Source organism: Poecilia reticulata, linkage group LG20, assembly GCF_000633615.1.
Source record: "Poecilia reticulata strain Guanapo linkage group LG20, Guppy_female_1.0+MT, whole genome shotgun sequence".
Taxonomy (NCBI): domain Eukaryota; kingdom Metazoa; phylum Chordata; class Actinopteri; order Cyprinodontiformes; family Poeciliidae; genus Poecilia; species Poecilia reticulata.
The window spans coordinates 2889102-2912127 of record NC_024350.1 but is presented as its reverse complement, the minus strand read 5'-3'; the positions used below and the strand labels follow the sequence as shown (position 1 = coordinate 2912127).

At 39.6% G+C, this 23026-nt stretch overlaps 1 protein-coding gene across 4 annotated transcripts in view; it reads right to left on the bottom strand.

Moving 5' to 3' along the window:
• The window catches only part of adarb2 (adenosine deaminase RNA specific B2 (inactive)), a 210115-nt gene that overhangs the window by 18920 nt on the left and 168169 nt on the right, over positions 1–23026 (bottom strand). For all 4 annotated transcript variants that reach the window (XM_017301928.1, XM_008438292.2, XM_008438294.2 and 1 more), the window contains 3 exons: positions 17903–18017; positions 8678–8846; positions 2304–2455 (listed from right to left, as the gene is read on the bottom strand). In XM_017301928.1, coding sequence (XP_017157417.1) covers positions 2304–2455; positions 8678–8846; positions 17903–18017 — 436 coding nt within the window. The remainder of the gene's footprint in view (positions 1–2303; positions 2456–8677; positions 8847–17902; positions 18018–23026) is intronic.

Sequence of the window (23026 nt, the reverse complement as noted above, 5' to 3'; positions counted from 1 at the left end):
AAAAAAAAAGTTACTGAAATGTGCGCAAGAGAATTTCTCTTCATGTTTTAATAGCCCCACATTTCTTAAGGCTTAAAGCACAGTTTCTCCCGTCGTTTTCCTCTCTTGCTACGTAGCTGTTCCTATGATCCGACAGACTAAAAATTAAGCCGGTAGCTTCCAGCTCTGAAATGTTTTAAGAACAGTCGGTCAAAGGTGTCCTGAAATTTCATAATCTCTGTGAGCACACTGCAGAACATTTATGAGGTTTAATGTCTAATATTTCTAAGGCTTCTCTGATGATGGTAGCGTCTTCACTCTCTCTTTCTCTCTGTACGAGTTTCCTGGCTATTTCTCCATGTGAAGGATACCAACGGGGTCGTTGCAGTTATGTGTGAGGAAAGATGAAAACCAATCAAGATTATGTTTCTAAATTTGCAGAACAAAAAAATATTTTAGGGATGCACGATATTATCAACATAGTATCTGTATCAGCTGATACTAGCTGTAAAATTTAATATTGGACACTCAGTCAAAGAAACTCGCCGATATAAAAAGGTGATTTTTTTTTATGACAAACCAGTGACAATGAGGCCTGCAGCACAACATTTGCATGGTTTGAGCGTTGTCATTGTCTTAGAGAGAGCAAATGTCATGAATAAACTTGGCATTAAACATAATGCAAGTTGAAAGTGTTCCATCATTTTCAGCCTCCTTTTTAGCATTTTCTAGCAGGCTGAAATGGCAAAGATAATGTAGCATTTTAAATCCACAGTAGAGAAAGCCATATAGTTTCAGTGAATACGTACAGGAAAAAAAAAGAAAAAAAGAAAAAATATATCGGTATTGGTTAGGCCTGTCACAATAAATTTTGCTGAGCGATTAATTGTCCAAAAAATTATTGCGATAAACGATATTTTTTCAAGACCTTTTGACACTGATTTAATAGAAATGACGTAATAATGCATGCAATTTCCTGCCATAGATAAATGCACTTTATTAAAAAAAAAAAAAACACATAACACTGGAACTGATAAACAAAAAAAACAAAAATAAAATGGATTCTCAGTCTCTATTAACAAAAAAGGTACTTGAACAAAAACTAAACAACATAAAGCCAAAGTAGAAATAAATACTGCATTCAACCAAGAGTGCAGATTATGAAGTCTGTATACTATATTGGCCTTCAGTAATCACTAGATTTAAATAGAGAAGATGGGCACATCCCACTACCTAATGCAATAGTTCATACTACACGAATTTTTGCCCCCATTTTTCCCTTATGACAATCTTACAACGTTGGGCGTTCCAAGATTGTTGCTGGTGATTTCGTAACCGATCATCCTGTAGTGTGTGGTGGGCTACGGTAGATTGTTGTTGCCGCTCCTATCTAAATCTGGCGGTTTCCCCGACTGGGAGTTTAAGGCTGACTGTGACAGGTAGCCAATCAGAAAGCGCGGATTCTCCTCCGTGCTTTCTGAGGGGAAATTACAAGGGAAATCCCAAACAGCTGACACGGCGCAACCCGAAGTCCAGCGGACATTGGAGATGATATGTGGAAACAACATTAATGTTTATTCAACATTTTGTGCAAATAATATAAAAATGACAAGGGGAAGAGTTGGAGCCAAATTGCTACCGCAGTTGATGAACTCGGTAAGTTTTCAGCTGTTCTTTGTTAACGTGACATAAATGGGTAATAATGATTTTCATTCAGTCGGGACTTTACGCTGACTCTAGCCACATGCATCACAGGTAGATTCTAGTAAAGCATTGATTAATGCCTGGTTTTAACACGGCATTAGGGTTTGATTTTAACGGTTCAATTGGGTTCGGCAAGATCGAACCCGATCGAACCGTTATACCTAGGATTTCTGTCGGCTAATGTGTCTCTCAGGTTTTGAAAATAGGCCGATAACTTGTGTAATGTGCGCTGGACATTACACTAAGGAAATGAGGAAGGGAGGGTCAGTGGAGAGCTTTTTTGAGCCTTTTTTCATTCAGTGTCATCAATAGAAAGAAAAAAAGGCAGGAAGAGACGATAATGCCGATAATTAAAATGAGGTAGATAGGTTTAATTTATTGTGCGATTAATTGATTTATCGTTTATCGCGACAGGCCTAGTATTGGTATCGGTTATCGGCCAAATGAGTTTTAGTATTTTAGTATATTGGCATATCGGATATCAACCAAAAATCCAATATTGTGCATCCCTACAAAGTTATCTTAACGAATTAACAATTCATGTTCAGTAAATAAGACAAGAATAAGCTTTTTAGTATCGTTCATACTGTGGTAGAATGAATGAATGAATGACTTCTTACGATCGCTTGTAATTTCATAAGGCGAGTTGAGCCTCCCGTCCCCACATGGCGAAGTGCTGATGTACATGTGGAAATGGACGTTGTCTCTCAACCTGTAGCTCTGTTCTTTGTGGCGGACGAATATCGACTCCTCCCAGTCCTCCAGCCTTTTACTTCAGGAACCAAACGAAAAAAAGAGAATGAGAAAAGCCACAACAGTGAGGAAGACTGATGAGAAAGGTGGCACTATTCATCACAGAATAGGAAATAGATTTCCACTTTCCCCCCCCCTCTAAAATGATGAAGAGAAGCAGAAAGAGAGGGATGGACACTGGCTCACAGTCTGACCGCAGCCCATTTTACTCATGTCAAAGTCCTGTGAGTTCAGTTTCAAAAGTAGCATAGAAGGATTTTTAGTCCAGTAATATAAAAATATTCAATAAAAATAAAGAAATAAAGGATTGAAATACCACTATGTTGTGAATGAAATGACAAAACAGTTGCAGTTGAACTTGATAAACAAAAACATTTAGCTTCACAGTTCACTGTCTTTTTTTTGGTAGTGATCACAGATTCCTAAAATTGGGGCTCTGGGGAAACATTTGACTTAGTTTCATCGCTGAAGACATTTTCCCTGTTCAGTTTTATTTTACTGTATATAAAGGGATCCCACAGGGATCCCTTTATGGGCCTCTTATTTTGTACTGTTAAACTTGGTCTGAAAACCTCATGTGCAAATTTAGATTTTTCTGCTGTAGAGAGCTGTTGTTTACAGATGTGGATCAATTGTTCTTTAGGCCACTGAACTCATAGGTATACATAATTTAATTGGACACTATGTGACAACCATATGACCCACGCGCATAACTTATCTATCCATAATGTCCAGAGGTATATGGGAGCAGAAAGAAGGTCATGTGTGCTAGCTCGACTTTGGCAACCTTAAAATGCACAAAGAAAAGCTACATATTTTGTTTCATGTTTGCTTATGTAGTTAATTATGTATTTTTTGGACAGTGAAGTATGAACGCCCCTTTCCACTACTTGAAACAGAAAAAAACACAACAACAAAAAACACTTGGTATGATGTAATATTGAAATTCAAACTCAAATTCTCATAATTATGATGTTGATAGTGTTAACTATGACTTTGCAACTCATAATTGAGTTTTTTAAACCATAATTATATCACTTAAAGTAAGAAGTATGATTTTGAATACATTTTTGAAAGAAAATAAAGCCAGAACGTAAAAAAAATAATAATTTGCCTCAAAATGATAAAAGCAATTTATGATACAAAAAAGGTTATAGAAATAATTTTACTTTTAACTTGTATGTAGTAGAAAGTGGGCATTGCCAAATGGGAAAAAAATTAAATAAAATAAATAACCTTCACAGCACTAAACTACAAGAACACTCCCAAACACGGATATTAGCAGCTCACAGAGAGCGAAAAGAAACCTCTAGGCCAGTGGTTCTTAACCTTTTTTGAGGTACCGAACCCCCCAGTTTCATATGCGCATTCACCGAACCCTTCTCATTCCTGCCGACTCACTGAACCCCTGGGGTTCGATCGAACCCAGGTTAAGAACCACTGCTCTAGGCTTTGTCTCACTCGTGTAGCTTCCACTTCTCTGCCAGTCGTGTTGACAGAACCTGCCGCACACTGAAAGCATTACCTGGTGTTGGAATATTTAAGCTAACTGCTGAAGGCTCACGCTAAGAACGTTTTAATTTTGATTGGACAGACTGGGAGCTGAATGACGCACAGCTGTTGCCACTAATGCTGCTGACGAGCAGCATGGCTCAGTTTATGTGCTTCCAGCAACATTAAAGCTAATGTGATGAAGTAAATTTGCAGCTTTTTAGCTGTGGTAATAAATACATGTCAAACTGCTACGAGAGGATTTGTAGACATCAGCATATGGCTAGCTAGAGCAGGCTAACGTTAGCAACACTCTGTAAGCATGGAGACATTTTGGTTTATTTAAAAGAAATAGAGGTTGAAGATCATTTAGCTAGTTTGACTCCTGCTATGTAAACTCCAGCTATAACTGAGACTATTGTTTTCATCTTCATCGTTTCCTACAGTAACCTTTAGCACATTGATAAAAATCCTGATGCAGCAGATTTTTACAGATTGCTACAGACACACTGTTAGTTCAGGAAATCTCATAACTAGCTTATTATGAAAGGGTGCAGAATATTTCGATATTCAATTAATTGGAATATGTGTTTCAATTAGGCTTATTTGTCCGATTAGAAAATGCCTTTTGAAAATTGAAAACCTGTGTTAAGCATACTTTTCATTAAAGTTACATTTCAGAATTACTTTTTTGCTGCTCTGATGTAATATAATTTTAAATTTGATGTTTTTGTTAACTGTAAGTGGAATATCTTCATAATTAACAGAAATAACGACTTTTAAACATATCTAATTTATTGAATGGGTATTTTAATGTGCAAAACTAAGAAATTGACAAAATCTGATCCCACCTTACCTTTAAAGTTAGTTAAAATTTTACTCGGCCATTTTTCTATGCTGTGCTACCCAAGAAAAAGAATTGTGTACTTAACAAATAGATCTGACATTTTCTAGACCTAAAATTAGGCATAACCAGTCTAACACAATCATAAATCCTAATCCAAGACACATAAGTCAGACATTTCAAAAAGTATTTTCTTAAGGTCTGGGTTATACATACCAAATAAATCAACTTTTCCTCTGTTTTACAAAGTAGGCCATGGCATTCATAATGCAAAGCACGAATGTTCCTCTTTATATAACCTCTTCTCCGCCACCGATGTCCTTTCACTGGGTGTGAATGTGGCAGTCGTGGCATTTTGTTTGGTCATTTCATTATAAATTATCTTCCACATTAGCCGTTTTACTCAGCTGCAAAGTCTCTGTAACTGCCATATTGTATTGTCCTAAGACAAAAAGTCAGTGTTGTGTATGCAAATATGACATTCAGCGATCTAGACTTCCATCCACTAATCTGATACATCAGCATTCCAGCTGAGTTCTCCGGGGAGAACAGGGAACTAATATATTCTTATAAAGTGGACGCTGGTAAAAGTCGAAATTCATCAAAGCCACCATCTTGGAACTGGTAAGGCTCGACGATGCTACGTGAACTAGAGAAACTTTAATGCTTTCTACACATTTTCCAATTTGTTCACGTTACGACTTCAAACCTTTATATTTCAGGTGAAACCCCAACATGTAACAGCTAAACTGAAGAAAAATGACAAGGTTTTCAAAAATGTTTTAAAATAAAGCAGGTTTCATAAAAATCTGAAGAGGATAGATGAGCATTTGTATGTAGCAAATACTTTCTAGACCCATGTTAATGAACTACTTTGTATTGGTCTATCACTTCACATTTCTATGAAATACATTGAAGTTTGTGGGTTTAACGTGATAAGATGTGATAAAAAAAAAAAATAGGGTCTGACTAGTTCTGGATGATACTGTCTAGAAAAGAGCAGAAACAAAGACAGCCTTAGCTGACAGAGTTAGCTGAGTGTGACCGTGTGCTTATATAGAGAACAGCAGACATATGGCCTGTTGATTATTGAAAAGTCTCTCGTGAACAAAGCGCTGCTGTTTCCATGGAGCTTATTATAGAGGAGTTAGCGCGTTTTGGCTGCAGCAGGGGGTCATAACTAACAAGATGTGATGTTATTAAGCGTCAAATAAAACATAATGCGATGCATGTTCAAACTACGGGAGGCTCATCGCAAACTAAAACTGATGGCAAAAGATTTTCAGTGACTCGTTTCTCCGTTCACTTTCTGCAGCTGCTTTATCTTGTTTAAGATTTTGAGCAGGCATTTAGAAACAGCAGTAAACTGAACAAATGTGGGGATTTTTTGTACTACTTCCTTCTGATAATAAAGTGCAAATAGGCATTAAAAAGGCATGTTTGAAACATTCACAAAATCTAGCCCAACGTGAAGTGGCCAAGGTAAACTGCTCTAACGTTTAGATTATTCCATTTCTAACGCAGAAATGGAATAATCTGCTTTTTTTTTGGTAATAAAGATGTTCAAGTCGCATAGGATTTTTGAAATCAAGAAGTGTGTGTGGACTTAAGGAGTCTCTTAATATTTACCACATTGTTTAGGGTGCATCACAACATCCCTGTTTAATCAATCTCTAGTTTTCTAGGACTTTGCCTAGAAAGTCCGGTTTGTTTGGGGAGGTGTGAATGTGGGGCAACAGACTTTTTTGTAGTGTTTTGTTTGTTTGACACAGTGCAGCGTGAAAGAGAACCACACCAGCTGAAAATGCAACAAGTGTTGGAGTTCTGGTCCCAAATCGAACAATGTGAAAACACCCTTGAAGAAAGTCAACTTAGAATCTCTTCATTATTTAAGTGTTTCGTCCATTTAAGATGTCATCTGGCTCTTTTCCCCCCTTAATGTGAACACAGTAATTGCACCACTCCTTCCGGTAGCCAGTTTGGTTTATAAAATGAATGACAGAATCCAAACTGATAAACAAAAAGACTTTGCTTCTGTTTTCTAAAAGCATAAAGCCCAATGCTACTGAAGCATTTAACCGCCAGAGCTAAGAAATACATTCAAAAATAGTTTTTGTTATAACAAACTATACAAATACACATTCCTCTAACAAATTACGACTTCTTATAAAGGCAAAAGATGCAACAAAATGTAAAGCTTTCAAGATGCCTTCTCCAAATCCATCCAAATAATTCTTTTTTTTTTTTTTTTTTTTTTTTAACCAGAAATAGTGCCCAGAAACACAAAAATGATTGGAATAAATACTCAGAGTTTTCTACTAGCTGACTACTTAGCATCTGACACATGAGACCGATAAACAAGGAACTTAACCATGAGATAAAGTTATAGTTAAACTCATCAACTGACTGACCAAAGTAAACAAACTCCAGGTGTGAAGACGCCATTAATCTGAAACCACTACGGTTTTTACTACTTTACTGGAGTGTTGAACCCATAAATCTAAAATAAATAAGTAAAACAAAAAACATTTAAAACTGTATTTTTGTCTGAAAACAAACAATAAACATTACATTTTTATGTATTAGTTTTAATGACCATATTATGTATAAAATAAGCTTATTGTCAAAAGACTAACTGCTTTGTTTTAACTATCTGGAAATTTAACACTAGTTAAATTAGGCCAAAAGTCAACTAATACGGGATAATTAGACTCAAGGGAAGTCATTAGCTGTTGTGACTGACTCAAATTATTTTATCTCTGCCATTTTACTTTAACCTGACTTATTTTCATCCCTATATTGCAAATACTATTAGTATTACAGATTATTCTTATCTTTTTCATAATTTTTAAGCTTATGCTTTGAATGTGATGAATTTTGATACCTGAATATGTTGAATCCATGAACAAGACTGCAAATATGTCAACCTGCATAAACTACACATTTCAAATGATCAAATTATTTTCTTTATTTACACTTAAGCTAAAAGCAACTGAAGTCCTTAGATTAATTTTGTCTTTGGGTTCAAACAAAATAAATATTCTGTCAATGGAGAATCAGCACATGATGGAATAAGGGAAACAATGTGACAGTCAATCAAATATCCTGTAAGTAATTTTGGTCTAGTTTCTTTTGCAAATATCTTAGTTTTGTCTTATTTCAAGGGTGCTAACTACAAGTGACTTTTAGCAAGATACATGAGCTTGTTTTAAGTAAATAAATCCATAATATTGATTAAAAAGTTATTGTTCCATTCTCAGATTATTTCACTTGTAACAAGACATTTTCCTAATGTTCTAAGTTAGTTTATCTGCCAAGGGAACTAGCACTTCTTCATCAATATTAAGAAATTATTTACTTAAAACCAGTGTTTTTTTTCTTGATGAAAAGTTACTTTTAAGATAGTTTGTCTTATTTCAAGTGTGCTAAAATATTTCCTCTAGAAACTTGAACAAAATTACTCTGTAAGATTTTGTTTTTGCAGTGCAGGTGACCCCGCACATTTCTCTGGAGGTCTTTGTCTGAACCATTGGCCCAAAAGTTGAAGTTTAGTTTCATCTTTGTGAGATTTTAGCTTCATATGAAGAGCACAAGAGATTATTACCACATGTAGAACACAGTCACCTGTCCTCAAAACCTTAAGCATTTTTTAAACCAGGGTCAAGCTAGTCTCTTCAAACATTTGCTGAAAAATGTTCAGTATTTGTAATGACCCAGATGTCCCACATTTTCTTCAGTAATTAATGTAGTGCCCTTCTTTTGACTCATCTATTGTACACTGAAATCTTTGTAACTACTCTGCAAACTGTGGGTTTAGCTAGAGGATGAAACTGGAAATGTCACTGTCGGTATCTGAGCTAAAAGACGTAAATACCACAGAGATACATTAGAGCTTTGGCGTCCTACCTCAAGAAAAGTTCCAGTTGAGAGTAGAGAAAACGTATCAGAGCCCTTCGCGCCATGACTTCAGCGTGACAGTCGTTGACGACCTGTCCTTGGTCGCTCAGGTACTCCCCATTGATGCATTTGGTTCCCGTGGATAGCGCCACCACCTGGGCGTGCCTCAGATCCAGATCTGTGGAGGGAACACAGACAGGTCGTATTGTTGTTGTTTTTCTTTAGATGATCAGATGTTACCATCGGGGGAAAAGACAAAGAAGACGCGAGGAAGTGATAGGATGATGTTTTTTAATAACTTATGCGCTAACAAACTTATTTATATGTGATTTTGACTGATTCTTTTTAAAAGGAAACAATGGCGTTAAAAAAATGTGTTTTTTCGACATCAGCTGAATATTGAAAAAGTCTTGCGCTGGTTTGTAATGGAAACGCAGCTACTGACATCTACTCTGAAGGGTGTTGCTTCCAGCACAACTTATTGGTGCTTAGAATGGTGGGTTCCTCAGTGGAACCTGCTGAAGGTTCTGATGGTCCAACTCACCGGTCAGAACCAAACTGAAAATTCTCCTTTTCTTGGTACCTGAGCAGCTATTCTAATGCTCAATGTGTGAAGGATTATAAGCAACGTCTGCAGATTTTATGTCAAAACACAAAAAGAGAAGAAGATTCTGTGGCGGAATAGAAAGATCAAAGAAAAATCCCGTCTCATGATGGTTCCTCTGTTAGAAAAAAAGACTTCTGTAGGTCAGACCCAAAAGACGGACAGACAGAGGTTGTTTAGAGGAGGGTTGAAGGTGGGTGACGGATCAGCATGGAAACGCCTTGCCATTTCTTCCCCCGGCTGCCACAAATCTCTCCCCATCTCTTCAGAAAGTCAGGCTTCGTCAGCTTCTGGCGGTCCTGCAGGCGCAGCCGGACCGGCGCGTGAGCTTTTATCAGCCTCGGCCCAGATGGCACCGCGGTGTTAGAGTCCTGACACCTCCACTGATGAGAAGCAAGAAGGGCAGGGGAAATGGTGGGGGCGTTGAGGGGGAAGTCAGAGAGGGAAAGGTGTGGGCAGTGTGTGTGTGTGTGTGTGTGTATGTGCGTGCGTGTGTGTGGTGGGGGGCCGGTTAATAAACGGGCACATGAGATGAAGAAAGGAAAGACCACTGAAGATAGAGCAGGTTTAACTTTTTTATCTACAAAGTCATAAAGTATTTCAGGTGCCATGTGACCCAGTGCAGCTCTCCTGGGCAGAATAAAATAAAAGAGTATGGATTTTATTTTGATGCTCTTGCTTGGCAATGACTTTCGTACTTGTGGAGCGATCCGTCAACAAATTGTTCCACCTGGCCTCTGGATCTCTGGTATTTAAGTGAGCCATACCGGTGCAGAGTCATCAAGCAAATTTGTAATTCAGTACATTTGCGTCTGTGTTTGAAAAAAAAAGAAACGTTTCGTGTCAATTCAGCATGATGTTATTCTTCATCGGATCGGTATCGGCCCACTTGTAACCTCAGATATCGATATCGAAAGCAAAAAAAGTGGATCGGTGCATCCCTATTTATAAAGCGTGTTTGTGTGCAAAGAATACGGGACATACAGAACAAAACAAGAATACTGAAGCGTATTAAGCCCCTTATGGCACACATCTCTATCACATCACGAGTTCAGATATTAGCATTCCCTGTAAGCAGAATGCCGCCATCCCGCTTTTGGTGATAAAGCGAGTTGAAAAAGGTAACAGACTCTCCCATTTTCATTCTCCTGCTTTTCCTTGCCGTTCCACTTTGCGATTGTTTAGATCAATTTTGCAGTGGATAATTTCTGCCGCGCTGTTCGCTAGCCTGCCATGAAATTGGCACCGAGGTTGCCTCCAGTTTGCAGGAGAGAGGAGAGATAAATGAAAGACAGAGACGGAGAGAGGAAGGGACAGAGCCCTGCGGGCGGCGCGCCGTTTTAAAAGGAAGAATAATCAGCTGCATCAAAGAGGAAGAAGAAAAAAAAAGAAGAAGAAGAAGGGGGAGGGGACGCTCAGAAGGAACAAGGTAGAGTAAAGTGGAAGGCCCAAAGCGCTCTTCACACACAAATACATCTGTTGATCGCTGGTGATTCAGAGATGTCACACCCGAGGATAGCAGCTCTGTCAGAAAGCGCATACATCACAGGCTTAGACCTGGAACCACTCGCTATGGCAACTGGACTGACAGAAACCTTTAATGAGAAGACAAAAAAAAAGAAAAACACTCAGGAGATAAACTAACTCTCTGACATCAGACAGAACTAAAGCTTTTTAGTTTCTGCCAGGTGCTTTGCTTCATCAGGGTCCTGATTGCTGTTCCTGATAACCAAAGTGGACATGAAAAATGAGGGGATGGGATTGGTAACAATCGAGAAACGACGCGTCATTTCCCTGTCAGTTTAGATTTACGGCCCAAAATGATTTGTTTCTGTGGCGCGTTTAATAAGCCAGACAGGAGAAAACCAAACTCTGATGCGCAACATAAAGTTGTGTAGATCATACTTCCAATAGTCTAAATATAGATAGCTCATCCTGTTGAGGAAAGAAAGAATATAAGGTGAGAAAGTTTGTTAAATTGTAAAATAAATCGGCACGCAGCCCTGCCCTGTACCGCTCCCATCAATCACATCCCAGATGATCTGCGTTTGACTCACCCTGTGGTTACAACAAGCCACAAAATGGAGCTGGAAGACGTCGAATAAAAGCTAAAAACAAGAAACGTTACACTGCTTACTCAAATTATGATCTAAAAACACGGAGAAGTAGAATTCAGCTTCTATGTACCACACATCTGGAACAAACTTCCAGAAAACTGCAAAACAGCCGAAACACTGACTTCCTTTAGATCTAGACTGTATAGAGTTGCTTCTGAACCAAAACAAATGGGACATTGATCAACAGATTCAATGTTTATTGATGATTTCAACGACGGCACTTGACAAAATGTAAAGTCTGTTTTTGGTTTTCACAGCTGTTGACGATACGATGTGTTTATGATGGGGTTTTCTTTGTTTGTTTTTAGATGTAAAGCACTTGGAACTGCAGTGTTGCTGAAACATGTTACACAAACTTGATTGATTTATCAAAACTGAAAGCAATAAACATATCGGGTTTACTTTGGGCTTGTTTCTATAATTAAAACTGTTTAGTCGGGTCGAATCGGAGTCCAAAAATGCATGATGTCAGTCAGAGCACAAAGCATAGAATTAGACTGAATAGATCGGACCATATTGCCACCGATACCCGATGTTACCTGGTGAATTATTGTGGATATTTGTTGATGATGCGTTCTTATTGATCCAACATGGAGGTACAGTGAGAACAAAAGAGCTCCTGGGCTGTAATGACCCAACAGTTCCCCCTCAGCTGTAAGGACAATCAGAGCTGGATCCGGTTTTGCTGAACTAGCTGGTTTGTATCTTTTCTTTTTTTTCTTTTCTTTTTCATCAGAAAGGAAGTCAACACATTAATCAAGCACCTCGAGCGTATGCATTTCCTCTGTGCCTCTGCTTAATGTCACGTTACTTCCACACTACAACGCCAGTCCACTTAACTTGCTCTGTCTGCATGTTGGCAAATTGGCCTCCCACCACCAGGCTGCATCACACTACATTACCCAGAGCCGCAGCAGACTGTGAGCCATTTGTTCGGGCTTTTCGCGTCGCGCCCAACTTTGAGTTTCCGAGTTTAGATTTCAGCCTCCTGAGTCAAACGGGATGCGGCTAACGTCAACCAGGAGAGCTCAGAACCAGAATGCTAAGCTCCACTGAAATGACTTCATTATGTCAGAAGTTTGAACAACATGCAGATGTCCTACAAAGAATCTGTGTGGCGTTTGTCATCCTCCAGCTGCCTCTTTAATTTGTCACATAGTGTTCTGGATCAACTTCTTCCTAATCCTTTAATACCACAGTCAAATAAAGATGTTAGGTTTCCCGCCACAGTTCTCACATTGTTAGAGGAGAAACGTTTTTTTTTTTCCTCTCACGAACGGAGCTGCTGTTATTATTAAATGTAATGAATGATGTCATAATCTGGCCTGTTTATGGAGGTGGGACCGCTGTGACTGTGTCTACTGGAACAAACCAATGCTGCAAATGTTTTACAAACCAAATCATCCAGAATATTTAGGCAAATTAATAATAAAGTTTAAACAAAGGTGAATTTTTTTTTATTTTGGAGTCCTGAAGCACGTTTGTTCTGTCTGAAATCCTCCTCAACAACAAAAAGATGCTTTCAGCCCTCAAATAATGCAAATAAAACAAGTTCATGTTCATTTAGAAACAACAATACTGATGTGTTAACTCAGGAAGAGTTTAGAAATCAACATTTGATGGAATAACCAGGAGGTTTTCAATGAGGGTCAGTTCTTTTTTCCAGAGCTGTGTGTTATTAGCACAAAACATTTAGAGAAATAAAGATGCTTAAATGACCTAAGCAAATCAAAAATCAGATATCCATCCATAATACCATTAAAAACAAACACCTTTCATAAATGTAACCTGCAGCTCTGTTTTCTTTCAGCCACCACTTGGCTGTAATTTGACCATAAAATTCTATTTGCGCATATCAGCAAATGACACATTCACTGGAATTAGTCTAAACAGGACAGATAAAAAATTATTCCTGAACGTGCCGCGTCACGTTTTAGTTGTTTTAGCCGAAAGCAGAAAGAACCAATTACGATGAACGACACTGTAAATAGATAGGTGTGTGTTTACTGACAAAACATCTGAATAAACCCCCACGCCCTCCCAGGGCCGACTGACGAGCTCACTTCCTCTGCACGGCTGCCCATGCGTCGCATGTGTGCCTTTAATATCTCTTGCATTTGAAATTCAACCCGACAGAACTGAATGTTCTTTGTTTTTTGTTTTGTTTGTTTTTGCCTAGTTCTTTTTTTTTGGGGACTGTTTAGTTTTGAGGGCATCCTCGGTTCTGCTGCAACATTTCTTCCTCTTTAATTTTAAGGTTATCTTAAGTCTTGCTTTTCATCTTGCACAAGAATATTTGGACTCTTGCCAATCCAATCCAGGGCATCAGCGTTCTGTAGTGATGCCATGGGTTACATTTTATTTGTCTTTTTCATTCTTCCTCATCGTTTCAGACTGTAACCTGTAGTTTACAGATCACTGCGATTTGAACAGACTCGTTTATCTACGCTGGTTTTTTCTCTGTCAGATCGGTTTTCAGGAGTGATTCAATCAAATCATGCCACATTAGCATCTGTTAGCATCATTCAGATGCCAAACCAACACAGCAGTCAGCTGTAACCGCTTCAGGTACTAGTCCACTCTGCATCCCCAGGATCAGAACCAGTAAAGGAGAAGCTGCATTCAGTTTCTATGCTCCTCTCATCTGGAACAAACTTCTAGAAAACTGAAAAACTGTTTTAACTCTGAGTTCCTTTAAACCAAAGACAAACCTCCATTAGCTTACAGCTGCATTTTGATTAACTATAAAGTATTCACTTTGGTCTGGATTGCAACTTTTCATTGACTTAACTTGACTACAATCTGGTTGTCATGGTGATGTCCAATGGTAAAGGGACAGCTGAGTTTCTATTGTCTCTGTTTGGTCAAAATGAGGAGATCCAGCAATAAATGGTCGTAACTTTGATATTTTCTGTTACAGTTAGAGAGTGAAAACAGTTAAATACGCTAAAGACATAAATTTGATTCCTTGGCCATTTTTATGTTAAAGAGAACCTGTCTAGCAAATAGGTTAAAAGTTGTCAAAAACTTTTAACACTCTGAAGATAAACACTGTGGCCTGATCTAAAGTTCAAGAGAAATAATGCCACTGACATCTTTCAGTGTGGGAAAGGTTACAAAGCTCCTTCTATGGTGCCGGTACCAAATAAAAAGCTGCACAAGAAGATGGAGGACACACCCAAGAGAAGAACCGATAACGTCTGAAAGTCCTCAGACTGGCAGAAAAAACATGTAAGAGTTCCAAAACTTAAATAAGTTGAAGAAGAAACTGTTTATTTCAGTGGAAAAGGAAATGCATACGAACACTAAAAGTATAACAGAATCCAATAAACGAAATGACCACGAGCTTTGAAATGATCCGTTATTATACGGCTGTCAGCCGCCAGTGACAGGCGCTGGGAAGCCATTACCAGAATCCCTTTATTCTTCATGGCTCAAAAACAAGGGAAAATATTTCCTAATAAGCCAATCATTATCTCTGGGAACCATAAAGCAGACGTTAAAACATTTTCTTCCGAGGCGGAATGAGCTCTCAAGGTCAGCGTCTCTGTGGCGTTCGTGCGCCGACTCGTTTAAATGTCGCTCGGGTGGAGCCTCCTTGCGGCCGGGTCTTGGAGATATTCCACGACTGCTCCAAATGTCATCCGGCACCCTGTCATCCGAGTCGTTGGAAAAACTCTGATGCGTTGAGGGTTAAAAAGCAACTTGGACTCAGAGGAAGAGGCACCCTGTTGAATCTCTATTAGCTTTAACAGGCGACACATAAGGGCGTCTTTGTGAGATTCTCTCTGCTGCCACACACTCTGCTAATTCTTTTTTCCTCTTTTTTTTACCCTCTGACAAGCTGTTTCGTTGCCTTATGTGATTACTTGAATGTTACTGTTTGCGACGGCTGGAAAACCAGATAAAGAGCAGAGAAAAATCCCCATTTGAAAACGGATATGCCAACTAAGAACCGAGGCTTAACTGTCATTTGTAATCAACTTGTTTGAAAACCTTTGCTCTCATCTTTTCCTTTGAGTCCCCGTGGTGTTCCTCCTTCGCCGTCGTCTCTCGCATCAACGCGCTCAATGGGAAAAAACAAACAAACAAAAAAAAGAAACTTAGGAAGGTTCTCTCATCCCTGTGAAGAAATTTAAGTCGGGGAATGGATGCCTGCGTGTCTTTTACCGCTGTTCCATATGTATGATCCGGATTTTTGTAGCTCTTTGAACACATCTGAACACTGTTTACCATCTCCAGATGCCCAGTGTTATCTCAGATAAGTTAAAAAAGAGATTTTCCACACTATTTGACACCATGTGCTTCCAGTTTACTTTGGCATTCGTCTTGCAGTCTCAGCCTGGCGGTGGGGCTAATCTCGTTCAGGATGGAGCTCAGCTGTCTTGGAGGGACCAAGGCAAAGGGTGTGGGGGTGCTTACTGTGTGTCCACAGTTCAAAAAAGGAACCCTGATTCATGTTGTTGTGGCAAAAGCAGGGGCATAAGATGCATGGGGACACAAGGAGAGAGAGAGAGAGAGAGAGAGGGGGAAGGCTGAACAGGACTCCCCAGAGTTCCTGTCAAGTTTTGGTGTCTGCTGTTGGCCACCGCCGCTGCCGCCGCCGCCGCGCTGCGAATGCTTGGCAGCCCGTGGTCTGGATATTTGAAGATAACATTTGCTATTAATAAACAAACAGAAGCAATTACTGGGAGGCAGAGGAGAGGAGAGGGATTGGATTAGCTCGGGATGAGCGCCGATCTCACTGAAGTCCAAACTGATGAGCTCCAGCACTCCAAAGACAGCTGAGATACCGATCCCTTCTCACTGACCCCCCCATAGCCCTGCTGCCTGCAGTGGCTCAGAGATAACACTCCTCTGTGTGTGTGTGTGCGTGCACATGTGTGTGTGTGTGCACAATTGTTGGAAGCAGAATTGTGTGCATTTGTGTGCTAAAAGTCATCTTTCTGGACAGCATACACTAGGGTTGTAGGGACACATCCAGGTAAAGAGATGCATCATTTTACCAACATTTTTTAATTTATTTCACAAGTAGTGAAGATACTATCAGACATATTGCTTTGTTTAAAAGGTTCCCACTAAAATAATCCACATTTGACATGGCTTTGTTTTAACTTTTTACTTAGTTTTTTTTTCTTTCAAGCACTTTTATGTGAAATGCATTGTAGACATTCATAGTGTCCTTCCTTGGTTAACATGTTGGTACTTTTCCAGATTTCAGAGACTGTTAATTTCTCCAGGTTTCTTTGGTCTAATTTGGCGTTGTTGGCAGGATTGGGTTCACAGTGCAGCTTGGGGGACATTTTACATCACACAATAAGAGATCCACCGCTTTCCCAACAGTTTCAAAAGAAACTATGACTTTTCTATTTGATTTTACAATTAACCCAGGACAGCCAAGTTCCTCGGACAGATAAAATGACGAAGAAACTGAGAAGTTAAATTCTTATTTTTGTGTAGATTGTGCATGGAAATATATTTAAAAAATGGTTTTCAGTCAGATAATTTTGGTAACTCTTGAGAACTTCAGCTGCTCAGCTTGGCTAACTATTAAAGAAGTTCCTCATACAATATTGGTGTCACTATTGGGATGCCGGTGGATTTCTTTTTACATGTCATCCTGTTCTCTGGATTAATTCAGCGATTTGATTTAAACATTTTAAAACATCAACATATTTCCTCTTTAAATTATTTTTTCCTAGTTATACAATCTTTTTTAAGGTTGTGATGTTGAGGAACAAATGTAAGGAAGTGCTGTCAAGGAATGTTGTACATTGAATAAGCTTGAAAGTTTCACTGGGATGAACCGATCAGAAAGGTTTGGCAGCCCAGGAAAACCAGGCACAGGAATAAAAATTCTGCAGTGTTCATATGAGAGCTGTAGACACACTTTTCACATGTGTGAATGTTGGACGTCTGAGATATTCGAAAATTCACACGGGAACATGCTAGGAAATGAACATGCGTGAAAATTCCAGGTGTAATAACTCAGTAGATAAATCCCTAGCGAGATAAATGGCCACGTGATTGTTTCATGCTGCAGCAGGGCAGCAGTGCAGGACTTCCTCCTCCTCTTCCTCGCTGTCCCTCCAGTGTGTCACTCCGTCGGGTTTTAGATTAGGCTGATCTAGTTAGGATTCCCACGGTGGCATCTGGGACTGCTGTCAAGGCTGCCTCGACGCTACGAGTCCAGCATGCAGCGGGGATGACTGACACTCTCTACTATGTCTCATTCTCCTCAGAGACTCGGAACAGTCAATAATTCAGCAAGAAGGTGCATTCTCCAGCATGAGCTCAATGAACAGCACGAAATGGAAACTCTGTCTGTCTTCCCACGCTCACTTCATAATTTCTCTCTCTCTATCTAGACTTCCTTCCCCCATCCCCGCCCTCGTTTCTCTCTGTGCTCCCTCCCCTCCAAACACACACACACACACACACTGTCACTCTGTCTATATTGCGCTACTTCAATAATTCAAAGTCATATATAAAAGTCAATGAAATTTGCCATACCTCGGGTCATTACGATGCCTGCCAGGGATTTGTGTCGAGCGTGCGCCGGACTGCAGCCACCCACCAGCGACCGGTACTTCTCCCTCACCAAGTGGAATATTGAATCGGCAAAGTCCTGGAAAAACAGAATCGCCGCCTTAATTTATTTTTAACATTAATCTGTGCAGACGAGGCGCCCATGTGACAACTTGCCATGTGATGTTTGACTTCTTGAATGTGTCGGGCGAGACGGTGAGCAACAAGGGGAGAACATGTCGTTTAAAGGGACTCTGATGACGTCTCGAAGTGCAGATGATGCTTACCTTAATGGTATTTAAAAATCAGCACAGAACTACTTTTTCATGTCTGTAAAACATAGAAACTAACAGAAAAAAGCACTTTCAATAAAATATCCTTATATCATTGGGGTCACAATGATGTCTAACAGTGATCAGTGAAGCTCCTTTGTTGCTAAAGGAATTTTTTTTTCACCCGTAACCAAATATGCTTACAGTATCTTTGCCTTACTTGAGCAAAGAACTCTTTGCAGCATCGTATTGTGTGGGTGTTTAGCTGCAGGAGTGACTGGTGCGCTTTACAAAACAAAAGGCATCATGAGGAAAGCACTTTATGTGGAAAAAGTCAACATGTAAGTTAAAGCTTTGGCTCAAATGGATATCCCATTTAAGTGTTCCTAGTCCTAATCAAAGCAAAGTTAGCTATAAAGTTTCTAGAAAAGAGCTAAAAGAATGACAGTAGCAACCTGCAAGCTCGACTCAGTCACAGCGGTTCAGACAGGAGTAATGGGCCATAATTCCTGAAAACTATGGTGAAAAAGCTTGTGAAACGAAACCCACATTGATTTTTCTACAGTTAATATGCAATTATACCAAATAGCAAGTAAATCTGTGTGAACTTTAGACTTCAAAGAGTATTAAATTCAGAAAAAAAATCTCCCCAATATTCTAAATGTAGCAAAGAGGAATAAATGTGGTAATCGTAGCTAACTGAAAGGAGCCTGGCTAAATATCAAGACAGATTTCTACACAGATTTATTGTGGGAATTTTAGGAATCTCTAAAGATAAAAAATGAGGCTCTTCTTATTGTTGATCTAATTGTATACAGGGTTGAAAGACTTTTATACACTAGGGCATAATGTGGAGAAAATAGTCACTTAATTTAAAGAAGTTTTCCAGTCTACTGATGACTGATGATGTCCACTGCAGTGGATGGTGTAACAGCCAGAAACATCATTTTTTAGCCAGTATTTCCTAATATGAAACAGTGTGCTGGGTCTCGTCCTGGAGTGGATTCTTCTCTCTGGCTTCACTCGAGTGAACGAAACACATCAGCTCCTCATTTCCTCCACCATCTGCCACTTGGTGGCACTCTCCAGGCCTACTTTCCAGCTAACAAAAATGATATTTTTTATTTCTTCTGCTCCACCAACTCCAGAAAAACCTCCAAATTCCACTTCTCCCTCAAAGTCTTCCCAACGCCGCGTCCAGACAAGACTCTTCTCATCGGCTGCCCGCTGACTCCGTTTAGCAGATGTTGCCGAAGCGCGCGACTCGCGCTCCCACCCCTCTCCAAAGCGTCGACGCTCCTCATCCTGGTCGTAATTAAGGGCTTAGCCTCCGAGCTGCCTTCATGCCAACTGTAAAACACGAAACGCGTCACTGGGAGGTGGCAACAGAGCAGCGCCGCAGAGGGGCCCTTTTTGGGACATATTGCGGCTCGCCGTGGCTAAGAGGACGTCAACAGATGCCACGGCGACAGACGCGCAGGCCGAGGGAGGGAGGAGAGAGATTAGGGCTGAAAGAAGACGATGGGATGCGAATGAATTAGTGAACATATTGCACATTATAACCCTCATCAGAGCTGTGAAATACTCTCACAGCCAGAACTGGAGGCTGAGGTGCTCGCAGCTTGCGGTGTGGTGGGTGGCGCGCGGGTCCATGCGTATGTATGCATAAGCACATATTGCCGCTCTGACACTGATGGCAGCCCCGAAGCTTTATGTGCAACACAGAGAGAAAGAGAGAGATACAGAGAGTGGTGAAAAGTTTGCTCTGTTAATTACTTCAGAATGAAGATTTTCAGCCAACACCCGAGCGCTTCCTTACATATGAGATTAGCACTTTTTATCTTCTTTAGCAAAACCCCTGTGGCAAGAAAGTGAGAAGGAAACTGACGCATAAACTTAGCAGGAAAATAGTAAATTTAATTATGACGACAGTAGGTATGGTAACTTGCTTAAAATAAAAATCTGAAAGAGAAACTGAAAAAAATAAAGATTCTTATTATAGAAGATTTGACAAGAGTCTGTAGTTCTGAATTGAGTCTGTAGTTCTGGATGGGGGACAGTCTCTCCAACAAGCCTGAGTTCAAGTATCTTTTATGTATTTAGCAGAGAAAAACATGTAGAAAACCCCACAGGACAGATTCCATATGTCAGCCACTTTGTCATATGAGTAGACTAGTAGCAACACCTTTTTATTTTTATATTGGTTGCCAGGTCAGGCTTGCAAAAATGTAAAAAAAATCAACAAAAAAATTAAAACATGTTATACATATTATATATTTGTTTTGTTATGAACTGAACATGATTTTTCTAGGGGTCCATGCCCCCGCCTGCCCACTTTTAGGGATGCCCCTGCAGTAGACGTCTTAGGTGAATTTAATTTCACTCATTAATCTACTTCAAGTTGTTTAGATGAAAAACAATGTTGCCTTTTTTATGGCTATGCCATGACATTTTCATTCCTCACAAATCATCCAATCCAGGAAAAGTAGTAATTCACAAAATAAAATAAAAAAAAAAAAGTTTAAAAAATATGATATCTACATCAGTAAACTGTGTATGTAGCGTTCTGACAGGAAGTGTGTGTCCCTTTTATTTTCTCGACCAGGTATGCAAGAGGGAAAAAAAACAAGCTGTTTTGTTCCAGATTTCAAAACTTTGTTGGAGCTGACTAATTAAATTGCAAAAGACAAAAAAAGAAATCAACAAGAAACACATAAAAGGACAAAGACGAGATAGAAAAAAAAAACATGGTAGAGAGAAAAAAACCCCACCCTGCTTCTTGCACCTGAAAGTGACATCCAATTAATTTGAACAAAAAGCTGCTTGGCTTGGCAGCATCAGCTGGTGTTGGTCACAGCGTGAACCCAGAGTCAAGTCCTCCATCCCTCCTTAAAGGCCCTTTCATTGAGGATGTTACAGAGAGCAGGGGAGGTGGCAGCTCAGAAAGACCCGGAGAGCAAAGGTGGAATAGAGCCTGGCAAGCAGCCCAGCTTTTTCTTCCTTCCACCTCCTTTTCATTCTCTCCTCTTCACCTCTCTCTCTCTTTCTGCTTCTGTCACTTCAGTTTCTCTGGTTTCTTTCCAATCTTTTTTAAGCCTTGTGGGCTACTTCTCTTTTTTTGACTCCACTTGTTCTTCCCTCCTCCTTTTCACGTCTCGTCCTCTAATGTCATTTTGACCAAAGCACGGTTTGGTCAAAATGACAGTCCTGCCTTTCCTTGTCGATGGTGATATCATCTACAAATATGCATCTAAAACTCAACTGTATAAGTCAGATGTCATCTATCTCTTATAAAATAGACATCTTTCCATTCATGCAGATTAATACATTTGTACAAATTTGTCTATAAAACTATCATTGGCAGCACCTTTGCTCATTCATCAATATTTCCACCAACACTCAAATTCACCACCATGATGGTCTCAAAAGTTTGTATGTCATTAGATCAATCCTCATTTCATTTTGCATCACCCAGTGATTGGAACAACTTGCAAAATACATTACATCTCAGTACACTAACTTCCAAAATTGACATTTATCAACTCGGTGAAAACCAAAACACATGATAGATGTACCTGTTTTAAAAAAAAACTTAAAATGAGTATTATAGCACGTTGAGTGATTATGAATAAGGTTACATTTTTATTTGGACTTTTTTCTTTGTTTTATGATATTCTCCTGTTTCCTGCTATGTTATATTCTGTTGTATGACGTCCAAAAACGAATACTGAAGTTATCATCTTCGGATCCAAAGAGGAACGATCAAGAGTCGGTATGCAGCTTCAGCTGTTACAGCTAGAAACAGAACTGAACCTTCAGAGACACATAAAGACAATCACAAAGTTGGTCTTCTATCCCCTGAAGAACACATCGACTCGGTTCTAAAGTCCCTCCACTGGCTTCCTGTAGTCCAGAGAATAGACTTTTAAAATACTGTTGTTTATAAATCACTAAATGGAAAAGCACCAACATACATTAAAGGTCTATTGTTGTTGTATCAACCTACCAGATCAATCAGGTCTTCTGGTTCCAGAACCAAACATGGAGAAGCAGCATTCAGCTTCTACGTACCACAAATCTGGAACAGACTTCCAGAAAACTGCAAAACTGCTGAAATACTGAGGACCTTTAGATGAAGGCTAAAAGCCCACCTGTTTAGAGTTACTAGTAAGTGAAACATTGATCAACGCATTTTATGTGAATTGATGATTTTGATGATGGCACTTCACAGAATGTTAAATTTCATAATTAGAGACTGTATAATGTTTTTATGATGTAAAATGCACTTTGAGCTGCTTTGCTGCTGAAATGTGAGTTAAAAATAAACTTGACTTGATATTTTCTGAACATGTTACTTGTTGAAAATGAGAAATTTTTCTCAACCAACTTACCTGGTTAAATACGGGTTAAATAAAAATGAAAATAAAGCGTGTCAGAAGCAAGAAGCCCCCCCACTGAGTCAGAGACTGTTTTTCTCATCATCATGGGAAAATGATCAAGAGAAAACAACACAGTCTATATCAACGTGACAAAAGCTGGTGGTTTACACAGCTGTGTTTCTCTGGTCCCTCCTTCAATGCAGCTCACCTTGTACACACACATCAGCTCTCTGCTCTAAAATGGTATCTGAGCGCCACCCTCGGCGTGGAGCTAATGTGGCAGAAAAACGGGGACAAGGATCTCAGTCCTCCGTCAGTCAAAGCGTCAGCGTGACCCGTCACCCAGCAGGCCGGCAGCTTCCCCCCGGATGAGCATCAAGGTGAGCAAATCTACGGTGTGGCCACGTTTGGGGATGCTTCAGAAGAGACCTCTCTTTTATTTATGTATGTGATATATA